Genomic DNA, 23070 nt, shown 5'->3' on the forward strand with positions numbered 1-23070 from the left:
AGCCTTCGTTGCTGCTATTGTTATCTGTGAGATGTATTACGAGGGTCTTGCAGTATATGTATATATATATATATATATATATACTGACGCGTCGTACCAGTGTCGTGCGTCATAGAAGTACTTCTCATTCGACCATGCACCAGTGTACGTGTTTGCCTACTAAACTTACGAAGACACAGTAATGTAGGTTCGAAGCCGGACGTAGACACACCCCGTTTCGTGCTACAAGGGATCAGCCGTCGGGAGAAGCTGATAAATACGGCAGTAAATGAAGGAAAAGCAGAAACAAAACTCGAAAAACACTTGTTTAGCGGGGGCCATCGTACATACATTGTAAGAAGTTCCATGGTGCTGTACTTCCGAACTGACTGAGGCTTCGCTCAGCTGATCTACGCTGCGTCGATGAGTAGTCAAAAGAGACTAGACTTTTTGATTAGACAAGGAATCTGTTTCTTGAAAACATCGTCGATTAACAATATAATATACATGTAAAATAACCATCTGACGAATAGGCCGTGTCGTATACGTTTGACCAGAGAACTAGGCAAAAATGCAGCGCATAATGCAGGTCTCAATATGCTGTTCATAATGGTTGTTCTATAGAAGAATCTAGACATTCTAAAATAATTTCTATCTCGTTTAGCTATTAAATTAAAAGTCTCTACAATAGGAAACACGAAAAAAAAAAGGACATTTTCTTCATCTGTACCTGCACAGTCTGCAAATCGTGCAGTATTATTATTATCATCATCGCATAAGTAAATGTATTCCCCATCTTTTCATTGCTGCCAATAAACGAACTGACCAGAAATTTCCCTTTGAAAAAAGAGTTGTCTAGAACCCTAAACGTCGTGCTAATATATGCTACTATTGCTTTGTGTTCTTCCTCTGGCAGCAGAACAGCGTGTTGGAGGTACTATTGGAGAAGGTAGTGGGGTTGCGTACAAAATGCTCAATTGCTTTGCGCGATCTTTATTTCTCAAAAGCGGAAACACATTCCCCTTTAATTACACCCGCGCGCTTCTTCGTGTATGATGAAGAAGATCTATACCTTCAGCGCAGCGACGAAGCTCACCCGGCGGTCACTTGACTTCTTGACGACCCTCTTATAATAAGTAGAGGAACATCAGAGAATAGCTTTCTGTCTTAGGTTCCTTCCTCCAATGGGCCTATCTGTTTAAGGGTTATCGAGACGACACTAGGCGAGAGCGCCCCTAGCCAGCTGATCGTCTCATTTCTATCATAGTCGTTACCCGCCGAAACAGGCGGGTGAAAGCGAAGTGGTCCGCTTGAATTGGCCTAACTGTCTACCGTTGTTTGCCGAAGTTCAGAAAGAGAAAGCTCGCGGAGTCTGAAAGGAAAGAAGTAGTACGTGCTTACCGCAAGTGCGGCAGGCTGTCGCATACTGAGTAAGCGTGCAGAGGGATTGTCCTTTGCACGTGACTCACACAGAACATGGATCTCGACTGCCAACCCCCAAGGCCGGCTATTGCCTGGGAATATGCCTGTGTCTGTCTCGAATATTGGCGTGAGCTCGGCGCGCCCCACGGCAGCTGCTTTCTCCACGACATAACATAGTTAGTCTTCCTGTTGGCCGTTTGCCACTCTGCCCTAAGCATTGCAAAACATGCGGTAAGGTTCTTGACTTCCTCTGCAGTTTTTCATCATGGCCAATGAGTTCGTTGAACCAAAACGGATCCGAAAGAAATAGTTGATATTAGCAGCCCGATCGAACTTGCGATTTTTTTTATTTGAAATAGTGCTGATTACATATATACCCGTATGGTGGTGCGCAATTTTGAGATAATTTGTCAACTCTTATTGAAGACCTTTTTATCGCCGAGGGACAGAGTTATTGACGCAGACATTGAGTCGATTAGTGAAAATCCAAGGAATAAGATGAATAAATGTGTGGGAAAAAATTAAACTTGAAAATCATTTTCTATATAATAAACAATTTCTCTTGCTTTGCGTAAACAAATGGGTCGAGAGTAATTAAGTAGATATTCGATTGCCCTTGACTGTTTCGGTAAAAGACCGGATAAGGCGCCGAATTACCGCTCCAATATGTCGTGTCCGATCCCCAACTGACACTCAATAACTTTCTGATTAGTTAAGTTCTCAATTTAAGTTCACCATCCGGTTATGTTGGGACGGCATAAATATCATTAAGTATCCTATTCGTAACTAGTTGGTATTTTATTAAACACGTCATCGCCTACTGTGAAGATATCGTTGAGACACCAACGAGTGCATATGGATTACAGTTTATTTAGAGCGTTACTGCTAAATCATGTTCAGAATGAGGAAACCTGTGAGCACATAATAATATAAGCTGATATTTCATACGTGGGCACTAAATCTGCCTATAAAATATATGTAAAAAATTAAAAATGCTTTTACATTTTCAACCGGTTCGAAAATAAGACGCATCAATCGCTTGTCGATAAAACACTATTTCAATATGGACAAAATATCTCACGCGGCTTATCCGGAATTTTTCGATAGATGATCTTTGTCAGTTTTGGCTAGACGATAGGTTTCATGTTAGACAAGCTGTAGCCTCTTTTCTTATTTCCGTTTGTTTCCACAACCATTAAAGGTCCATTGGTACGGCGACGCCTTTTGGAACCTATTGGTCCAGCTGACACAAACGAGAGAAGACGGACAACATAAATACAAGAAAAGAAGAAAAAAGTGACATTAGCGTAAGCTGGAAGGCGAACCATTTGCCTAGTTCGACTTCAATAATCGTCCGTTAATCTCTTGTTTGCTAATGCGGTGTAAATGTCTGCAAGGCTAATTAGAAGAAAGTTTGTATAGCGAGAAACTTACATAGGGCACCATTGGCCTTCTAATTAACAAAAACAAATCGCGTACCTGTGATAATTTGAGTTAGGTTTTTTTTGTCCACATGGCCCGTTTATGTGCAACCGGGTCTTCTACTACAATAAAATATCGTCTGCTAATGTTGCACACATTTGACATACTTCGATAAATCTGTTTTATAGGTGTGTTGTTACGAAATGAACGAATGCCGGCTCAGACTGATATTGATATAATAATAAAGAATTGAATCTCTACGTTAGCCTTACAGGAACAGGGAAACACAGTTGACAGAAATCGAAGCTATAAATAAATCATAAGTAGCTCTAACAACAGCCATAGCGATTTTCATCAGTATCCATTTGTGTGTGCCCTCGCAGGGCGTCAAGCTTTTTAAACACAGAAATCAGGTCGTGGCACTGTAATCGTTATTTGTATATTTTACTACATATAAAATATGTGAATGTTAGTCTGTGAAGCTATATAGCCAGTAGGTAGAAACTGATGAAATAACCAAGCGCTCATAATTGATATTTAATTCATACAAGGGTTTCAACACATTTTAACACGAAAATTGTTGTAAAGTAGGTTCATACTATTTCCATAATTTCACGGGTAGTTGTCTCTTGATCGACGTAAACAGAAGTATTTGCCATCCTCTGCGATAGGATACGATTAGGTTTTTACAGCTTTTATTACAAATATTCGATCGTATAACATACATCGATGAATAATCTATAATACAAATAAGCTTGCGAGGATGAAGATGGCCACATCCCATAAAATTTCATTTTGAACGACAGAAGCGTACGAGCTAGCACCGATAAAATACACCTTCTATCTAATCACTCGCGCATAATTGCAACTGAAAAGTTTGCTGTGTGAAGCCAACAGAAGTTTTGCTTTTACGGGACGGAAAACTCTTATGTATGTATGTAACTCGTTGTTTGGTAACAGCACTCGTTGATCAAGGAACATCATTTGACGCTTAGGTAATGACGGCCTCACTAATTCAGCCCCTAGAGCAGCGACAGAACATCGGCATCTCTCGGCAGGCCAAGGGGATTGCAGGCCAACCCAACGACTGCTTAGCTAGCTGCTTTCTATGGTCAAAGCAGCGTAATCTCAGCTGTACCCATTTAGGACTTTGGAGAAAGGATAATAAAATCGACTGTCTGTTCGACGTTCGACAGATAGAGACGTTAGGAAACAAGCGCGCTCGTTCGCCCAAGCTGCACAGAAAACAACCCAGTCTTTGCATTTTTCTATTCAGATTGCGCTTAATCCGTATGCCAGTTTTACTGTATCCAAAAACATCTACTAAAATATTGCTTCCATATCCTTTACCGAGTATATTTTAATACAATAGGCAAGTCAAACAGCGACTATATAGATAGTTGTTTTATCAAACATTCAACCATTGCTGCGGGGACTAAAAGGAAGCTAACATTAGCTGTTGCAAAGTAAGCCACAATGGCGGAAAAGCTGAATTTCAACTTTGTATGTAGAAGTAATGGATTACATCCAACTGGAAGCAATCCAAATGACGGCAGGTGGTTTTGGATCCAATTCCTAGAACGCCTATTAACCGCATCGAATCAACCGCGTGTACGTAATACTTGATAAGCAAAATCGAACGCCATTTTTAAATGCGTTGTCCGGGATGACTACACCATGTATAGGTCAAATCAGAAATGCTATAGGTCACCGGCAGTTTGCATAGAAAAACCGCCATTCCCCACTTCGGATCAGATGGTGCCATCATCAGACCGAGGGGAGGGGTACGTTGACTAGGAATGTTGGACAATACCTGACAGAAGTGCGGTCACGTCTAGAAATATCAAAATGAAATCTTTCAGGAAAATACTTCTGTCCTAGTGGGGCCTGGGAGACAGATATAGGAGCAGCAGCTGCGCACTAAAAAAGAGGAAGTCTGTTATCGAAAAAGGCCTCCTTCAGATTGTGGATATACAACCATGATGTTACCGGCATACATCTATATCCGATAGCTGTAAATAACCCACGGAGTAGCCGCTGGCTTAATCTTGTTGTTGCTCGATTAGATTAAACTGAGCATTTCCTGTTTAAATGTATACTTAATATGTTTATCATGGTCGATCATAGGAATTGAGTCAACACCTCGACTAATTCAGCTAAACGTAATGAGACGCTATGAAGCCAGAAATTGGCTGTCATTTTCTAATACTATATATATATATATATATGTTAGCTTTTTGCCGATGATTGCCTGTCTGGTCACGTATTATGTTTTGGATAGTGTGCACGTCTCTCTATTCCGTCGAAATTTTAAACATTCGGCTAACACTTTTTCTGAATTGGGAAATCAGCCCCAGCCTCCACAGAGATTTACACCGGACGCTGGTACACTTCCGGCTCCTTCAAAAAAAGGGAAGCTAGAATTTTCTCTGCAAGAGCAAAACATCGTGCCTCATTCTGATCACAAAGGAAAGCTTGGACAAAGCGTATGTATTACCGCGGGCCTCGAACACTAGCGGAGTATAAGTTACTGAATTGAATGGTGGAAGCCGTATTGAGTGTGAAATTAAATTGTAGATTCAAATTGTAAGTGGTCCCACTGCACATTTAGATAATGATGATGACACGATGCGTTAAAGTTGAATACTTTCAGGTTACATTAGTAGAATACGTTGATGTAACTGTACCATTCGTAGATTTAAAAGCTAGAGATTTTTGACATAGTTTAATTAGTACTTCTTATTGGTTTCAGTGACAAAGACACATGTGTGAAAACCTAAATAGATAAGTGTACTAAAATCAGGACACCAATGCAGAAGTTCTTAGAAAGCTTATTCGTAATATTAATGGCTGATCCGCGCGAGCGACGGTACGTATGCGTGATATGCTGCTTCAGAAGTTACCTTTCGGTGCCTTCGTCATTTGTAGACATTTTATATGCACACACTTTGACGATCGCATCCTTTGAAGATGGAGACTCTGTGGTGTTCTATAAATACTCAGAAACTATAAAGGTTTTCTAGTGGGCAACAGTAAGCGGCAGGCTGAGCATGAATTGGCTCCATGTTTACATTACTTAGTGTTGGTGTCCTTTTTAGATAGTTTCTCTACCGGTTCGAATTTACTCTGAAATTACTTCGCTACTAGTTACAAAGCAGATTCAATTTGTGACGAGTCACTCCGCGATCTATATCAGCTCACCTAAATATTTAGAGTAGTCTCCATTGTAAACATATAATATTCAATCTTCAATCCATACACTGACTTCAAATGCGAAGTTAACCACATCGGAGTTTGGAGACTTCAGCAACGGGGAAATCCTAACAAATATTTAGCTCGTGTTCGTTGTGCGTGAGAGCTTATTTTACTGGCGTATTAGTTTATGCATTTAGGATATTTAGTATTTATAAAGTATCTGTGAAATACGTTGCTTGTAAGCATTTCGACTACAGGCGATACACCACATTTATCAGCGACTGACTTTCATAGATTCTATGACTCTTTATTTTTTCCAAAGACGCGTTCGTACAAACGCCGCTTGGTGTGTACGCCTGCGCGCGTTTTCGGCCTTTCTTGTTCCCAGTGCTTTGCCTCTCCCTTTTGCTCCTGTCGTGTATTTTGCGCGTAAATTATGTATGGTACTCATTTGTTGATGAGGCCTATCATCCTGGCTTCGTTCCTCATCTTTTGTAAGCATTTTGGGGTCGGCTCAAGCTCTCTTCGCCCTTATTCAAGTGATTCGTATTCGAAATATTTGGAGTGTATGCATACGCGTGCGTCGAACGCTCGTCACGAGCTCCCAATTTGCTACCTACCAAACATAATATTTATATGGTTTCTCTATATGTGCTGCCATCAGTGTTGCGTACGCTCCTGCTGCATTTGGCAATAATCTAAGCTGTGCTTATGCGACACCAGATGGTTAGTGGAGTATGTAAATGAAACATCGGTGTCAAATGCTTTACCACCGTTGATACTGACCCATTTACCCAGTCGATACGTTTACGTAGGTAGACCATTTCCCGTGCGCGTGTGCTTGGCGGGTATGTGTGCATCCGAGCAGATTTCAGACGTCACTTGGCTTAGCCAGGAAAGAATCTCAGAAATATTATCAGACACACACTCTGAAATCAAATAACGATTTTATTCGAGAACGGCTGTGTACTTGATACAGGAATGGACAGCAAACCTCGAAGAAAGCCGTACTTTGCTTTCTTATTACCTATTAACTAAAGATGACGAGTAGGAGTTTTCAAAGGACATCCTTGTCTACAAGGGTAGTTGAACAGTTTTCGTTAAGGGTGGCTTCGTCCGGAAATACGAATCATGACAAATGAATAACAGTTAAAAAATACGTTATCAGAATGGTCTGATAACAACCGGCGTTTATTTTCCACAATCAATAAAAATTGTCCTCTTCAGCGTTTTCTGCCATTCTGGTGGCCTACGAGCCTTTTTTTCCTCTGTCCGCAAAGCCGAAAATGCACCTGTTGAGTAGTGTGAATAATTCACGTGAGCTTGCTATCAGGCTTTGCATTTTACGAAGTGCCTGGGGTCTGGCCTCTCGTACCCGTCAAAGCATATTTTTTTCGTAACATGCAAGCTATATAAATAGCTGCTTTGGCTTGTAGTCTAATTGTGTTACGCCTTTAAAACGACTACGATAAATATATCATGGCTTCGCTTATTACAAAAGAATACCTTGTGTCGAAATCCTAACGTATACTCAAAGGAAATAGAAAATTTAAAGCATTCCCTTCATATTTAAGTTATAACCTGTACATTCAACCTAACTCGCACGAAACTGCATCCGAGCTACCTCTTTTTCTGCTATCTGTCTGAACGAAAGCGTATATTCGCCCTCGCGTATCTGTGCTTGAACATTCCGTGTTTCAAAAAAAAAACCCTAGTTAGAGTTGGTTATCAACAAAAGTTTGATTTTCCGAGCCTGTTATGTCTGCGATCTACCGATCATACGATGTTTAATATTTTAAACAACAGGGAAGTTCTAGGAAGTGGGTTTTGACTTAAATTGCAGTCTCGTATATTGTTTACAGAACGTTTAAGTAAGTTTTGAGTCACTTCTAGATAGCCTCAACTAATACAAAGTAGCCAGCCATATGTTGTTCCACCTTTTAATTTGTTGCCGTCTTTGCCTGCAATTAAGCAAATATTTAGCTAATGTTCATCTTTATAACCTGTCACCGATCGTACACAGGTTTTCTTCTTTTTTTTTTTTGTCTAAACGGGATAGGCGGTATACGGTGGATCCGCTGTGTGATCTCTGTTTTCTTTCTTTCTACGCAGATGTACATATTGAAGTTATCAGTGCTAATTTCAGTTCCTTAGGGCAAACCGCACAACTCGCTGGGGCACTGGTTGAGCAACAACGCTGTTTCGTTAGCCCAGAGAACAATGTATTTTTTCTTAAAAGCCTCCAGGCACATTTCTTGCCAGCTGCTTATATTAGCTTAAGTTGAGATGTCCCGTTAATTATATTTTGCGCAAGCACGTAAGGCGAACTTTTCCAGTCGTGCTGTTCCATGCGTAACAAAATGTAACTTCCGACTTTTGAGGTAAAAGTTCAACTTATTATTGCTACCAGGCACTCACAAGTAAGCTCAGCCGTTAGATAATGCATCGTGCGACCCGTTCATTAAGTTTTTATTTTGTTCTTCGTGTCGAAATCTTTCGAAAATAACGCCAAAATCTACAAATTGAAGGATAATTCATTCATCAAGCCAAGCATATCAAGCTGTTCAGAAATATCGAATAGAATTCGAGGGTTCTTTCAGTGAAAATCTTCTCGATACCTACGCTAAAAAAAGATGCCATATCTTCAGGCCAGCTTAGGACTACCCAATTCTTGTAGTTTTTAATATTTTCTTCTTTTTGATTAGCTTCTGGCGCATATGTTGTTTTATGTTACTTTTATACTGAATTGTCAACGGAGTATTGACCGTTTTATGGCTCGATGGCATTGAAGACACATACTTTAGATAATATGAGACACGTCGGGTCGGCGTTGGTGCTGTTTGAAAGCTGATTTTTGGCAGCATTGGATAGAATGGAACGCCTTTTTTTTGGACTTCAGATAAAGCGCCTTCAAGATGGCTAGAATTTCGGCGAAAATTTATGGTAGTTTACAATTTTATCTCGACAAAAGTACAAATTCTGCCCAAACTCATTAAAAAAATGTGTTGTAGGTGGACAATGAGTCTACTAATTAAGTGAGGAAAACATACACCTACTCTAGCTTTCCTAATACAAGGGGTCAAAGCAAACCCAATCGTACATAGCGTTTCTGTAAGCTATACGAAAGGCTACACGCCGTTCTCAACAGTTCTCTTTTAAGATAAGCCTGTCTTTGCTATGCTTGCCACGAACCTCCGAAAAAGCTATTGGCTAACTCTCGTAATCTCACGTCTAGGGGTCAGTTACCGCCCTGAACGTGCAAACGTACAAAATACCGCTAGCCCCCCTACTAGGCAGCGAACTCTTCGTTCTCTTCATTTTTCTCTAAGGAACTGCAGATCCTCATAGTCTCGTCTCTTGGTATTTCTCTTTCGCGATCTTTTCCTTCTGTTACTCATTTTATTGACGATGTCGATAGAAAGATATCCGAATAGAACTGGAAGAACATATAAATGACCATAGTAGGTGTGCGTTAACGGCAGAACCGGCAGCAGAAGACCGATCTATCGAAGCGCCCGCTTGCCTGTCTGCCCTTACATACGGACGAGACTATGATCCCAAAGGGGCTGTTCTCACTCTTTGTTCTATTTTCGCCATCAGTTCAGCAAGGCTGCCACCAGCCGTTTTACTGGCGGTCAATGGTGCCTGGCTTTGGCGAGCTTCGCTAGTCAATCTACCGCCCCCATCATCGCCACAGAAACTGTCGTCATTGTCAGTTCGCTTTTCCGACAACAGGAACAGCATTCGCTTGTTCAATAGAAATACAGCTACCCACCTTTGAGGCCAGTCTTCCCCTATTTCAATGGCGCTGTGGTAGCGGCGTCAACTCCATGTCGCAACTGTATCTACACTAGACAAAAGAGGCTAGCTGGATCGAAACGAACCGGCGGGGCAAACAGCTCCGGTCTCGTATCGCTACGTTCTGTTAGTAATCCAAAGCCTTCGTTCGTCAACTACACCTCCGCACATGGCCTATCGACGGAGCTCCTATGTCCTCCCACAGTTCCCGAACTTCCAATGGGGGTCGGTATTGCCCTAAGACGATGCAGGGCTGCGTAGAGCAGCAAAACTTCCTGAAATACGAGAGCCGATCGAACGGTAACGGCAATAGCAGCAACAGTAATGTTCTTGCTTCGTGCAAGCTGGTATGATCGCGACACGAGTAAGAGCCACTGGCGCTGTCATCTCGATCGTCCCCCATAGTGTAAGTCATAGGTGATCGGCGGTTCAGTAGCTGGCTACACTATTCGAACGTTGAATGACACATACGAAACGTGTCACAGGCTCGTCGTCTGTGTAATTTGTTAAATGATGAGACGCATGCATAGTTCGTATGAACACAACGAAAGAGGGGGCCGGAAAACATGAATGTCAGAGGCAAATAAAAGCGAACTAATATATATACATGCATAGGCCCGTGGCGTTGCATTTCGTCCCATCCCTACATATCAGCACCGGTCGAGAGAAGTCTCTTTTCGAAGTTTCGAAATCAGCTGCTCCCGCATCTATTTCTGCTACTGCTGCCCTATTCAGAGAGCTGAAATGATAACGTACATACATGAGTGATACATACGGTCGAACACGGCTTCGCAATACGTGCAGCTCGCGTTCTCGCTTCGTCATCTTTCAAGTAACCGGATGGATACAAACACACACAAATACATCGGACCGAGTGGCAAAACTGCTTAACTGCGTAATATACGCATGTATGCATAGACTCTTAATGATGATTTTGGTGCAAGTGGAAGAGAGGCTTGAGTCGGATAAATATAGCAGACGATGAAATGAAGTGTTATTTACGCTGGAAACCTTAACTGCTCTTCTACGTCGTTGAAATGCCGTAAAATGATTCGAATGAGCGTACCACAAGCCACGTACAGTTTAAACCGAAGCCAATTTTAAAACCGTCGTGCAGAAATTAAAAAAAAAAACAAAAAAAAAAGAAAGCATAGAATTCATAAACGAGTCACATTTAATTAACTAATAACAAAAAATCGTCTTACGTTTTTAATTACTCCTGTATATATCCTACGTAATATCGTAGCTGCGCTTAAACCATAGTATTTTTTTATCGATTATAGTCCATTCAATATTGTATTTAATGCTATATTCCTTTTCTATATGTTCAGTGTTAGGTCATGTCCTGACAATTCCGTTGCCATACGATAAACATATTATATATATTATGTATATCATATACTCTATCACGGTGTGTCCCGCGTTCTCGTTTTGCAGACGGCTGACTACTTGATTGTAACACCAGTTTTTTCGTAAGGGGTACAATACCATGTAAAAAGTTGTTATATATCTCATGAGACCGAGCAACGATAGCAGTGATGTTAGCCATTGTTATAGGTAGGTGCACTTGGAAACGGCTGGCAACAGACCTTGTACGAATCCATTCGCAGTTCGTCCTTTTGTAATTAAATCCCCTCGCTCTGTCTGCCCAAGCAGGATTTATGCCTCTGGGCCTGGGAGCTCAAATAGAAACAGTGATCGCCTATCTGTTATTAATTTCGCTGTTGAAGCTTCCGCGCAGCTTATTGCCCTGATGTCGTCACTATCGTCGACGCTGCTGTGATCATTGGCCTCACGGGACAGGTGTTGCGTCTATGGCGGCATCTTCTCGAAACGCCAAACGCATAACATCGAAATATTTCGGCAAAGGCGGGCGTTTACAGACTTGTTACTTAAGGTGCCGATTGGAACGATTGCAATATGGGCGAACGATAAAACTTCACGTTGAACAATATATTCGCAGAGAAATTTTATTGTTAAGTGGGCTTTCAGACAGATAGCTAGCTTCCTTTGAGTTAGACAAGTGAACTAAGTTTCAGCAATCAAAACAGGCTGTACGGGTGATCAACTCATGGTTATCGTATACTGTCTTGGCAAGACAGCAGAACTCGTAGTCAGGCAAATTACCTTTCACGATGAGGATCGTTTTTCTTGTAGTTTCAATTTGACTTTACATTATAATGATACGATTTCGCCGGCTGCTTTGAGGGTAACATCAATAATTCTGTTCCTGTTGCGCCGATGAAGCATAGATTGAGAAAAACGACCTGCGGATTTGTTGAGTTCTCATCGGACTCGACACCTCGAACTTATTTAACGAGATACTGAAATAGTACAACGTAGAAGAGAGGTTCAGCGGCGTTGAAAGGAAGTTGTTCGAACCTAACGAATAGCGAATCGAACGTTCTTTAATGACCTCTCGATTTTGTCACCTTGAGATTATTCTTGACCACTCGATAGTAACAACGAACGTTTTGTCTGATGTAGACGGCAAATCTGTGGTCAATTAGCGGTTTTACGGAGTAAAGGTCTCTTTTAGATATTTTGGCCGTCGATTGACCTTCAAAAAGGAATTTTTAACGCACCCAATAAGTGAGTCTTAAGAATTTCCAGCTTCTTGTCTCATTAAGTATACAGATATTTTTTCGTTATCTATAGGCTCACTTGATTGGACGATCAGAGCAGCAAACCGAAACAATAATTTGCCAATCTAGTGTTTCCAAAATGTACAAACGCCATGGTAATATTCCGATCCATCGACAGTATGCGTATCGGTTCTCTGTTACCTATTACTATGCAAAAAGTAACGTTTGTTTCAGTATTAGTAGGCCTTAGTGCAGGACTCACTGTTCATGTTTATCGCTTCTGAAATAGATCTACCTTGTTTTTTCCTGGCAGCTGCTGTCAGCTCCTACTACTGAACAAAAATGTCTGGTCGTCCCAAAGCACTATATCCTACGTTCTGAGGGCGCAGTGAAGTAATTAGGTAGGAAGCAAACGTTTCCTCTTCGCATTCGTTTGCGTAGCGCACTTCGTTCTCGACAGATGCACAGTTGATCCCTCAGCGTGCTTCAGCTCGTACAGCTTTCATGTTCTTTCATTTTTATATCTCATGGTGACTTGCCGAACAGAGTTGTAACTCACTATGATCTTGCCTTTCTAAACCTTCGGCTTGCGACAGAATACGTTCACTTCAGATATGAGGCTTTTTTAGATTATTCTAGCACATTTCCACCGCTGTCTAGATCAATTAAGCGGGCGTTTAATTCAACAATGTGTGTTCATACATCTCATGTCTCTACTGTTTCACTTTTGTGATTTATGCCACAATTGTATGAATACGCTTTGGAGCTTTTCGTTAAGCGGACAATTAGTGCAACGTAGAAAACTATATCGAATACGTACATTATATAATATTTGTCAATCCAGACTTCACAGGTACAATTAGCCTGCTAGGCTATGAGCAAAATAGGACGAACAAAAATAGGACGCTTTCAGCCTCAAACTTTAAAACCTAGTCGACAATATATGTAACGAGGCTTTTAGATATTACCTTAGATACCCATATATATATATATATATATATACGGGTGTATATCCCTGTGGTAGTAGCATACCTGCTGATAAAGTTAAGGGGCAAGTTATGGTGTAGGTTCAAATCCGGCCGTAGACACACTTCGTCTCATGCTAGATATATACAGATACATGTCTGCGCATCGATCAATGGAGCACAGCTAAAGGTTGCTCTTCTCATCTTCAGCTATTTAGCTGAGAAAAAATTTTACATTGATACACAGTGCATGTGATATTTCTTTTAGGTGGAAACAGTTTTGCCTCTACGAGAGCTAGTTTTCTGAATTCGGCAGAAGTGAGATGAAAGAGATCGCTTGGATAAATAGTGACGCTTTGCAAAAATTGCTACGCCACTTTATTGCACATAATATATGGACAGAAATGCCAAGTTTTGGGACGCAGCGACACCGGCATCCTGTTGTTTAATAACGCTTCAGATAGTTAAGCATACCTGGAACGAAGCACACGTTCAGTAGATATATGAAAAGGTATCGATCTGTTACAGAAATTCGCCAACAAAAACAAACGAAAGATAGATTATTGCGAGTAAACATTCTGTCGTCATCGACGGTGTGGGCATATCATAGGCTCGAATAGGCATACTGCATTAAACACTCTAATGTCTCGGTGCCTTGACACGGAAAGATTCATTTACTACTATTATATCGTAATGGCGGAATTCATAGACGATCTACCCAGTTAGAACAATTGAGCGATTAACCCTCATAGTCGTTTATTGAAGTGAAACTTCTCTGGCATAGACTGACGGTGAATAACACCTTTACGTTTCTCTTTAATGGAAATACAGATACGTAGACGTATATATACGTACATGTATACGTACATACATATATATATATATATATATATATAGTTTTTTTTGGAAATATGTTCCTCTATTCGCACAAGCTGTACAACACCTACGTATTTTTTGGTTCTCTACTTTCAGCCAGAGACTTGGTCGTTAAAGTTGTCGCGTTAGTATATAGTATTATATCAGTGTGCGTGTGTGAGGGAACGTGTGGTAGAGGGGCTGCACGGGTCGCTCTGTTTTCCTCTAGCAAAGCAACGGTGATCTGAAATGTCTTTGCTGCTAAACTTTTGAGATTTTGATTAGTCGAAAATTCAATTCAATTCGCAGTACTGGATTGCCTAAGCATTTAAAAAAGTGCGATTATATGGGACAATTTTTCTTTTGGGCATTTTACTGAATTTGTGTCGAACAGTAAATGGACAAAATAACAAGACGATCTTTCTATTGCAGTTTCATCCTGTCATGAACAAGCTACATTTTCAATGAAAAGATTTATAAGAATATTACTTGGAGTTTTATTTCATGACCGCCTAGTAGGCTATATAAGCCAGGGCGGGGTAGAGCTATACGGGTCAGTACATCTCAAGCATGCATTCTTGTTGCATTCCCTGGACTAGATGTTACTGTTGTCAACGACGTATAATATTTGATTGTTTTTGAAAGAAATTTTAACAGCCTTACTAAGATAACGATTCGTTCGCCCACATATACACCACACGACAGATGATCACGACCACGTATCGTAGTAATAAGCAGGCGGATATGGTAATGGTACAGAATTTAACGCCGTCAAATTAGCTTCGGAGAACCGTGTGCACATCGTTATTCTTTGTCCTCACTTGTCGAAGAAAATGCAACTCGTTAATGTGCTCTATACTTGGGCCATTAAAAGTCTGACTTGACACTGCTAAGCAGAATTTCACGTAAACTTATTATAAGCGAGTCATCATTTCTGATTTGCCTATCTTGGCGGGAAATGGTTTCTTGGCCAAAATCACAGCCCTTTTCGTAAACAGAAGCTTTTTCCTTTTACCTTCGTAAACTTTGTCATATCATTAGTGTCCCATATAGTTCCACCTCTAGTACATACAACCACATATCGACAGGCTATATGGGCCTACCGATATTTTCTTGAACACTGATCAATTGTAATGCATCCACATATACCCAACCTATACACACAATGCTTAATAATGTGACGGTATTAATAGATTCCGTGTAAATGTTTTAATTGACTGCCTTAGTCTATAACGAAGTTTGATTCTTTCAAAATCGAGATCTGAAATCAAAATTAAATCAGATCTGCAATGTGCACTTTTGTGTAGAACATTAGAAATAGATTTAAGTAATAATCATAGTTGTAATGGTGTGGCCACCTACGTGTTGCTAATCTAAAATAACGCTTTTTATGATGAATCTGTCCATGACTTCGGTAAGCCTAAACGATACGTTCATAAGCTTCTATATACATAGGTTTATACAAACCTACAAAGGCTTTAAGCAGTCGCGTAGATCATTCTTGCTGAAATGTTGTCACAGATGTAAATTTCAACATCATGCCTTACGCAACAAAAAAATCTATTTAATAGAAACGGTGGCAGTAATATTCATTATCAAAACTAATGGCGTATAGAAGAAATAAATACTGCACATGACCATTTGTCGAATGCCTGAATTAATCAGATCTCTGGTTGGCCGATTCTTCATAGCGTATCGGTCTTGTGACACAGCTTTTTTTTTGCTGTAGATCACGTAATGGAACATTATCACCAGACACTACCGAAGAGTTAATCACTGCAAACACAATTTGCTTAAACTAAAATGGGGAGATTTAATCCTCACCTATTTCTATCTCCCGAACCTGATCTGGTAGGCGTACTAGTATTTTATAATAGGAAAAAGCTTTGAGTAATTTTTTTATCTCTTAACGATTCGTGGGGAGGATATTCTAAGATTGACAAGTTCCTGCATTTTCCCCATTATTTAAATAAATAATACGGGGCTGGCTTTTAAATTAAACCTCTGCTCCCTGTGCAGTTCATTGCATGTTCTTCGTACTACGAAATGCCTTGACGCATGTTTTACATAATATGTTATGTAGCATTTCGTACTATGAAACAATAAAGCTTACTAAACCCAAGCATAAACAAATACAGTATCAGGTGACTACATTTACATGATAAAATGTTCATGTTTTGTTTGCATCCGCCATAACTTCATAGAAACTGTTCAATCTTATTCGGAAATAAAACGTTTTGGTCTTTTATTACTTTATTATCTATTATTGACAGTCATTCTAAAAGAAGTGAATAAAGTTAATATATCCATTGTTTTTACACCAAATCCTTGTTTTGTTTACTTGCCTCTAATATGTTTGTGAAAAATTATTATAACTTTATATATTATATTTTGGTTACGGTTATAATCGAAATATTTCATCTAAGGATAGTTTAGCCCGGCACAAAAGAGAATGCTAAGGTATTATCTTACTGCGTATTTAAAATGGTACGTAAAAATTAAAAAAGTGTACAATTAGCAAAACACCTCGCAAATCGTAATAATAGAAGAGCGCTTATATCTTTGATATGCTTTAATTACTGGGCCAAATAAATTCATTGGCTAAGCGGAATTCTTTTAGGTACTACGTTTGGATGGAAAAAAATCCAAATATCTTTTCTTTAAGTAGCATCGTTTTTATTAACGCTTGCTAAGTTTTTACGTGACGCATTAGGCGAATCCTACAATAAAACTATAGGTTAAAAAAAGATACATGGGCCTATAGTGGCTGATTTTTGGTCGCATTCCTCAGAATTTTCGTGTAATATTTCTCATTGATTATTGCAAATTGATTACGAATCACCGTCGATCGTTTCAGGCTTTGTAAAGCTTGATTTTTTCCACTGGATAAGAATTGGTTGGCCTTTCAAATTTCCTGCTCTCGTAGTAACGTCTTTCTCTTCGGTTCTGTTGTTCAAAGCTTCGATAACAAGCCTATTTTTTAGTACCATGAACGTCCCAAATATCGTCTGCTTAGCTGATGACGTTTGAAACATCCGTGGTTGCTTAACAACCGACCAAGTAGCGCCACGCTCTGAATCTTTCATTATCTGCATAACAGGCACATAACAGGCGGGAACATATGAACAGCTTTCTAAGAAATGCTTCATCGTTCAAACGAACCTAAATGAGCAATTTATTTAGTAACTAAAAAAAGTCAGCTCTCACGGAGCCCATAGGGGAACGACTTTAAAGTATCCATCATGAAAGTACTTTAAAAACAATACGCATTCTACAAAACATCAGAGTGATTTTCGGGATGTTCACTGTATTAGGTTGAATTTTATTACTATATCACTGTATTAGGAAAAAAAAAATCCATTATTTCTTTGTCACTATATTTCTGCAAATCAGTACGATTATTTATTAGAAAAGTGTTCTTGATCACTGTTACTAGCATACGTTGGGCCACGTTGGGAGAAAACGTACGGCGAAAATGTTTGGTTTGCTCTTTCTCTAAATAATAGAATAAATGATCTTGGCAGTGAAATAAATCACTGATACGTTTATATGGACATATTGATGTATTGTTACATAGACAAAACTTTACGAGTGTCAACGATGAACCAATTGAGACTAAGAATTATCTCAAAGCAATAAGATACAGTGTTCGGTGTATCACATGCATTCGGTGACTGTATCTGACATACTGAGCCAGATCACAGTTATTGCTGGACTGAACACCTACAACGTAGTTGTTAGATTTATTTCTTAAATTGCTGAATGCGCAAAGTGGCAGCGATGGTGAAGCGCTTCCAGGCAGGAAACTGAGCTAAATAAGAGCTATTGCGATTTGACTGGTACCTGTTATTTCCACGCAGACCAAAACGCCCCCCAGTGGCGAACGGCTCACCGCCAAAATACTTCTGCCTGCGTATGGCTCGGTGGGGAGCGATTCAAATACGTCAAGCACAGGATGTTGAAGACGACCTATCGTCTTCATTCTAGTACCTACACGCAAGCGTCAGGTGAGTTGAAGATGAAGGATGCAATGGAGCTTTATAATCTGATCGAGCTTCAGCTATGGTGGATCCTTGAAAGTGTTAGATATCTGGACGAAGCAGGTGTTAGAACATGCAAGTTAATATGGACGTCTGGGATGATGAATCGACCAGCTTAACGATAACACAATATCTAAAATCATCTTTCTCCTTTATGTTCTAAGTAGAGTTAATTTATTCACAAATCTACCGAGTTAGCCGAAATGTGCTCTGGCAGCACCGTCTCACCACGTGCAGTATGGGTGTTTGTACATACATTTTTTTTTTTTTTTACTGATCTATATGTATGGAACCAGTTCGTGTCAGGTACGCTAAGTTGGACTCGTCCATTGTAAGCCGGGAGGTGGGTCGTTCAATCGACCGGAAAATGCTCTCGATTCTTTGTCATTGCTGTCACTATACTGGCCTAATGGATTCAGTAGAAGTTAGGAGATACAGACATTATTGCGAATAGCAAAGCGTGTCGTTCTGCCGAAGATAACCGTGTTGCGTATGATTTATTTGTATCGTTGGTGACGTGCAATGGTTATTTAGATTGCTTATATCATCTTCCAAAATGCCCCAACGAAGTTGAGAACTAATCATTTATTGGGAAAGCGTAGTAGAGTCAAAGGGTTAACCTCGATGCGTTCCCTGCAATTGAATGCATTAGTTAACCATAGAGCAAGTACACAGAATGAATATGTGTTTTGCTCCGCTCAGGATCTATTGGCCATTTTTTATTGTAGATGCTTTAAAAAAAATCCCCACTGAACGTCAGAAACCCTTCAGCATGATAACTTCACAACAAAATATAGAATATCTGAGGTAAAAAAAACTTGATCAACAAACTGAACTAACTTTTTAAGTAGCATATATAATAAAAATAAACATATAATAACAACAACAACAACAACAACATATACGAACAACTCCGACTTCAGCTATCGATATTTTCCAAGGCCAATAAATTAACTCGCAGATTCAATTGCCAAATCATTTTAAATCGTTCTCATCGCAATAAACACACACACACACACACATATATATATATTTTTTTATCGATTATTACCGAAGGCGCATTTTATTGGTCTTATCTGTTTAGGTTAATAGGGGACTAAAAAAAGGGCAACTTTTGTAGTGTTTGTGTACTTTTTCACAGATTAGCACAGAGAATACGGTGATAAAAAGAGCAAGTCGTTGAGCCAGCTGGTTTCAGGAAAATTTGCTGTACTTATGGGCCTCATGTTGAACAAGTTCTATTGTTGTTATCTTGGATCATTTAAGAAGATCAACTTATCAGGCAGTGCTTTCACAATGTGCCATGGAATAAAAAAAAAGCTTACCAAAACTGGAATGATAGTGTTCGAAATTAAACTAACCCTAAGGTTCGCCTCAGGCAATCAATTGTTTCCGCAAAAAATCGCTCCTTAAAGACACGTTTTTTTCGTCTAAGTTTGCCCGTTCGCGCCGCTACAGATTTCTGGCTGAATACCTGTGAGAAACTAGTTTTCGAATGCAAGTTTAAGCTCCTTGCCATGATGCTCGTCATTTGCATTACACCGATACAGAGTTTAACCAAACTGACTCTCTCGCCGACCTGAACATGGCAGCAGAGTCCCGCGTTTGAGATAAATAGAAAAACATCTATTTGTATGTGTTGCAGTTGCCAACTGGGATACCTCAAATATCATCACACGGAATTACGCAAGAACCATCCGACGGTCAGTAAGATGACCTCAACACGTCAGTTCGAGAGCTCGTTTGAAGTAAGCCCTAGTAGATCTAGCTGTTCCATTAAAAGAAAATTGTGTCTTTATTAAAATTTAAATCAAAAGGTTGTCCACAATTTCTAGAAATCTTTCTACTGATTTAGCGGATCAAGGCCCATCCATATTCGTTTGCAGCGAGTGAAAATATCACAACCCGCTTACGAAAAAACGTTTCACAGATCTTTCTTTTAAACTGGCACAAGTATACGTAATATTTATGCATACATACCTAGCTATAAGAAAAAATAGTTAATACAAACATATGCGCTCCCGACGCTGTACGACGACGCTATGCGGGCCGATAGTGGCGTAATGACTCGTTGCGCAAGCAATGCAGCCGAGATCTGGCGCGCCTCCTATTTTGCTCTCTATCCAACGAGCACGAATAAAAATTCGTATTTGAATTCTGTTTGTTTTCAGGTAATCGCTTTACATCTACGGGGTTGTCATTTATATAATCGATTCGATGCCACTATGTAGACCGGCTAAGTAGCTTTTGAAGCGAATCCGCACAGTGCGGCTGTTTCCTGCACTACGCCCTGATGGCCTGTTGGGGCCGACCTCCACTTAGCTTTCCCCAGCGATATTAGACGGGACTTTGCCATCTAGCGGAAGTCGATGGAACGTCAGGCATATATATATATATATATATATAGTCAAATAGGCAGACCAGCTTTCAAGAGGTACAACAAGAGAATACGAAACGATGTACAGGACACAGTGATATGCAACACTCACGAGTTGGACCAGGATGGGGTAAGGGAACAGGGTGTTGTCCGCGGTAAGCGGAAAACTCAGCAGACAGGCTGATGATATAAGCATCCAATCTTATTTCCTTTTTATTCTACCTACAACCGATCTAGTGTGCTATAACAGCAGATAACTGTTCGGAATTATAACAGTGATATTAATACTTAGTCCTGATATGCAGAAGTATAAAACAACGGTTTGGATAACAAAATCCTTCATTTTTTTTTCAAAAAAAAAATTGATATCGTTTTGCTGTACGAACGTTCTGTCCAGGGAAAAAATCTCAAGAGCTAATTACCCTTGGATTAACAGCATAACGATTATTTTTATGCAAATGCTAAGCCATTAGATCTGATCCTATATATCACCACGATCGACTGTTTGGCCTTCTTAAAAGGCTAGCGAAGAACGTTAGCCCTGGAAGAGCAAACCAGGGAGCTTACGCTGGGACGTACTGGTAGGCAGAGACAGGCCGCGGCATAGAGAAACGAATGCGGGTCGGCAGATTCGAATCAGATATTCTGCCCTAATGATGAATATTTGTGTGAGCACTTAGCCACGTTACCAACAGGCCATTTGCGATAGGCGCCGCTACAACTGGTACGAGGACTTATCTCGGTACCGCGCACTGGTGGAAGCCTACGGTGGAGGTTGCCACGAGGAATTGTTGGCGGAAGAGAGCTAGGCAGTATATAGTGACAGGCTGTAGTCGCGCTCTATTCTCTACTACCTGACATCGTTCTACTGTTACCGAGTCAGCCTCGTAATTTTTGGATCGCCTCCTTTCCACAATCTGTCCTTCTCTTTGCGTCACTTTCTACCTATTTCGAGGTTATGTAATGTTGTCGGACAAACGGTTGGCTCACGGGAACCTCTGCCATATGGTACAGATGATAAGCGAGACTAAGCGTTATATATATATATAATTGTATGTGGACCTACATCCGCCAATAGCGCATAGCAAATACCTATGGTTGTAGATTGAAGATTTCAAATGTGTACGAGACATATTTCCAATAGGATCAATAGAAATGGCTAAGATCGGTTTAAATTCGGTCAGTTCGCGCCAACAGCTACTGAACTATATCATTATACACCGATATACGCATACGCATTTGTGTATGAGTTTGTGTCTTTTTTTTTTAATTAGTATCCCTTGCGCGAGGATACTTCGATGGTAGCTTCAGGTGGGCGTTCACTTCTCTGAAACGTCAGATTGGTTATCTTTGGATCTGTCCCCACGAATAGAAATCGCGCCAAAGATTACCATAGCAGCAGCAGTAGTAGTAGAAACAACAACAGCGATCACACTCGCAGCACGACAATTGCAGGCTACAGCTGTACGTGCAGTCGATACAAGGATCGAGCCTTTGCTTGAAGGCGCCTTTCACGTGGTCTTCGCCAATGGATCCGCACCGTCTGTTAAGGTGATGTTACAGACTTCTAGTAGAACTGCGCATCATTCAGGGTGTCTAACTTACATCGACCGAGGGGTAAAAGGAGGCGAAGTGCTCAGAGAAGAAGGATAAAGGGCAGGAGGCAGACAGACGCTGCACTCTATAAATATTAATAACGATTTTCCATAAATATTAATAAGCATTGTGTGTCCGTGTGAATTTTCTGCGGGTAACATTCCCCGCCGCCATTGCGGTGACCACTAGTACGATCGCTATTGTTGTCCACGGGAGGAGTCCTATAGACTTACAATCCTATGCGAATTGGAAGGTGAGGCGAGGGAATACTGGGAACACGGGTGCCTGCCCGTACGATAACGTGACCAGAGACCACACGAGTGAGAGTAATTTCTGTGGCACAAACTGGCCAGTCGACCAAGAAGGCAACCAGCAAGGAAGGCTAGCAGGGAGACTTAAGCTTTTTCGGAATCTGCTTTTCTGTCCTACCTCGGCTTGGTTCCACGAAGGACACAAACAAGACCTATAGGCAGGGAGCAGGACAGGATAACCGTAAGTGACAGGGCACGACCCGCAGCTTTGTTACTATTAGTGTTATTATTATTAAAACCTAGGTTTTCGTATACGAAGGCGAGAGCACAATCTGGAGTCTTGGTCCGGTCCGAGTTTGCCGAGACGCGAATGCCAATTACACACATGTTAGAAAGTATCGGATGGCCTGACGCACGAGTAAGACTCGCTCCCCGGCCGGATAAAAATAAAACCAACGCCAAAACTGTAAAAACTGTGTAGCCCGATTTCGATAGAATAATTTTGGTGTTCGAAACGAAACCTTTCTTGCCTGTGGTAGATGACTGGGTATTTGTGTCTTTGACTTATTTATGATTTAGTTTTAC

At 40.5% G+C, this 23070-nt stretch overlaps 1 protein-coding gene across 1 annotated transcript in view; it reads left to right on the forward strand.

The window, feature by feature from the left end:
- Positions 1 to 23070, forward strand: part of LOC111264522 (uncharacterized) — a 79115-nt gene that overhangs the window by 55829 nt on the left and 216 nt on the right. The window contains exons 5-8 of the mRNA XM_086970110.1: positions 18082 to 18228; positions 19907 to 20009; positions 20433 to 20768; positions 22094 to 22726. Coding sequence (XP_086826236.1) covers positions 18082 to 18228; positions 19907 to 19977 — 218 coding nt within the window. The 3' untranslated portion in view covers positions 19978 to 20009; positions 20433 to 20768; positions 22094 to 22726. The remainder of the gene's footprint in view (positions 1 to 18081; positions 18229 to 19906; positions 20010 to 20432; positions 20769 to 22093; positions 22727 to 23070) is intronic.

Source organism: Varroa jacobsoni, unplaced genomic scaffold (assembly GCF_002532875.2).
Source record: "Varroa jacobsoni isolate VJ856 unplaced genomic scaffold, vjacob_1.0 scaffold_869, whole genome shotgun sequence".
Classification (NCBI taxonomy): Eukaryota; Metazoa; Arthropoda; class Arachnida; order Mesostigmata; family Varroidae; genus Varroa; species Varroa jacobsoni.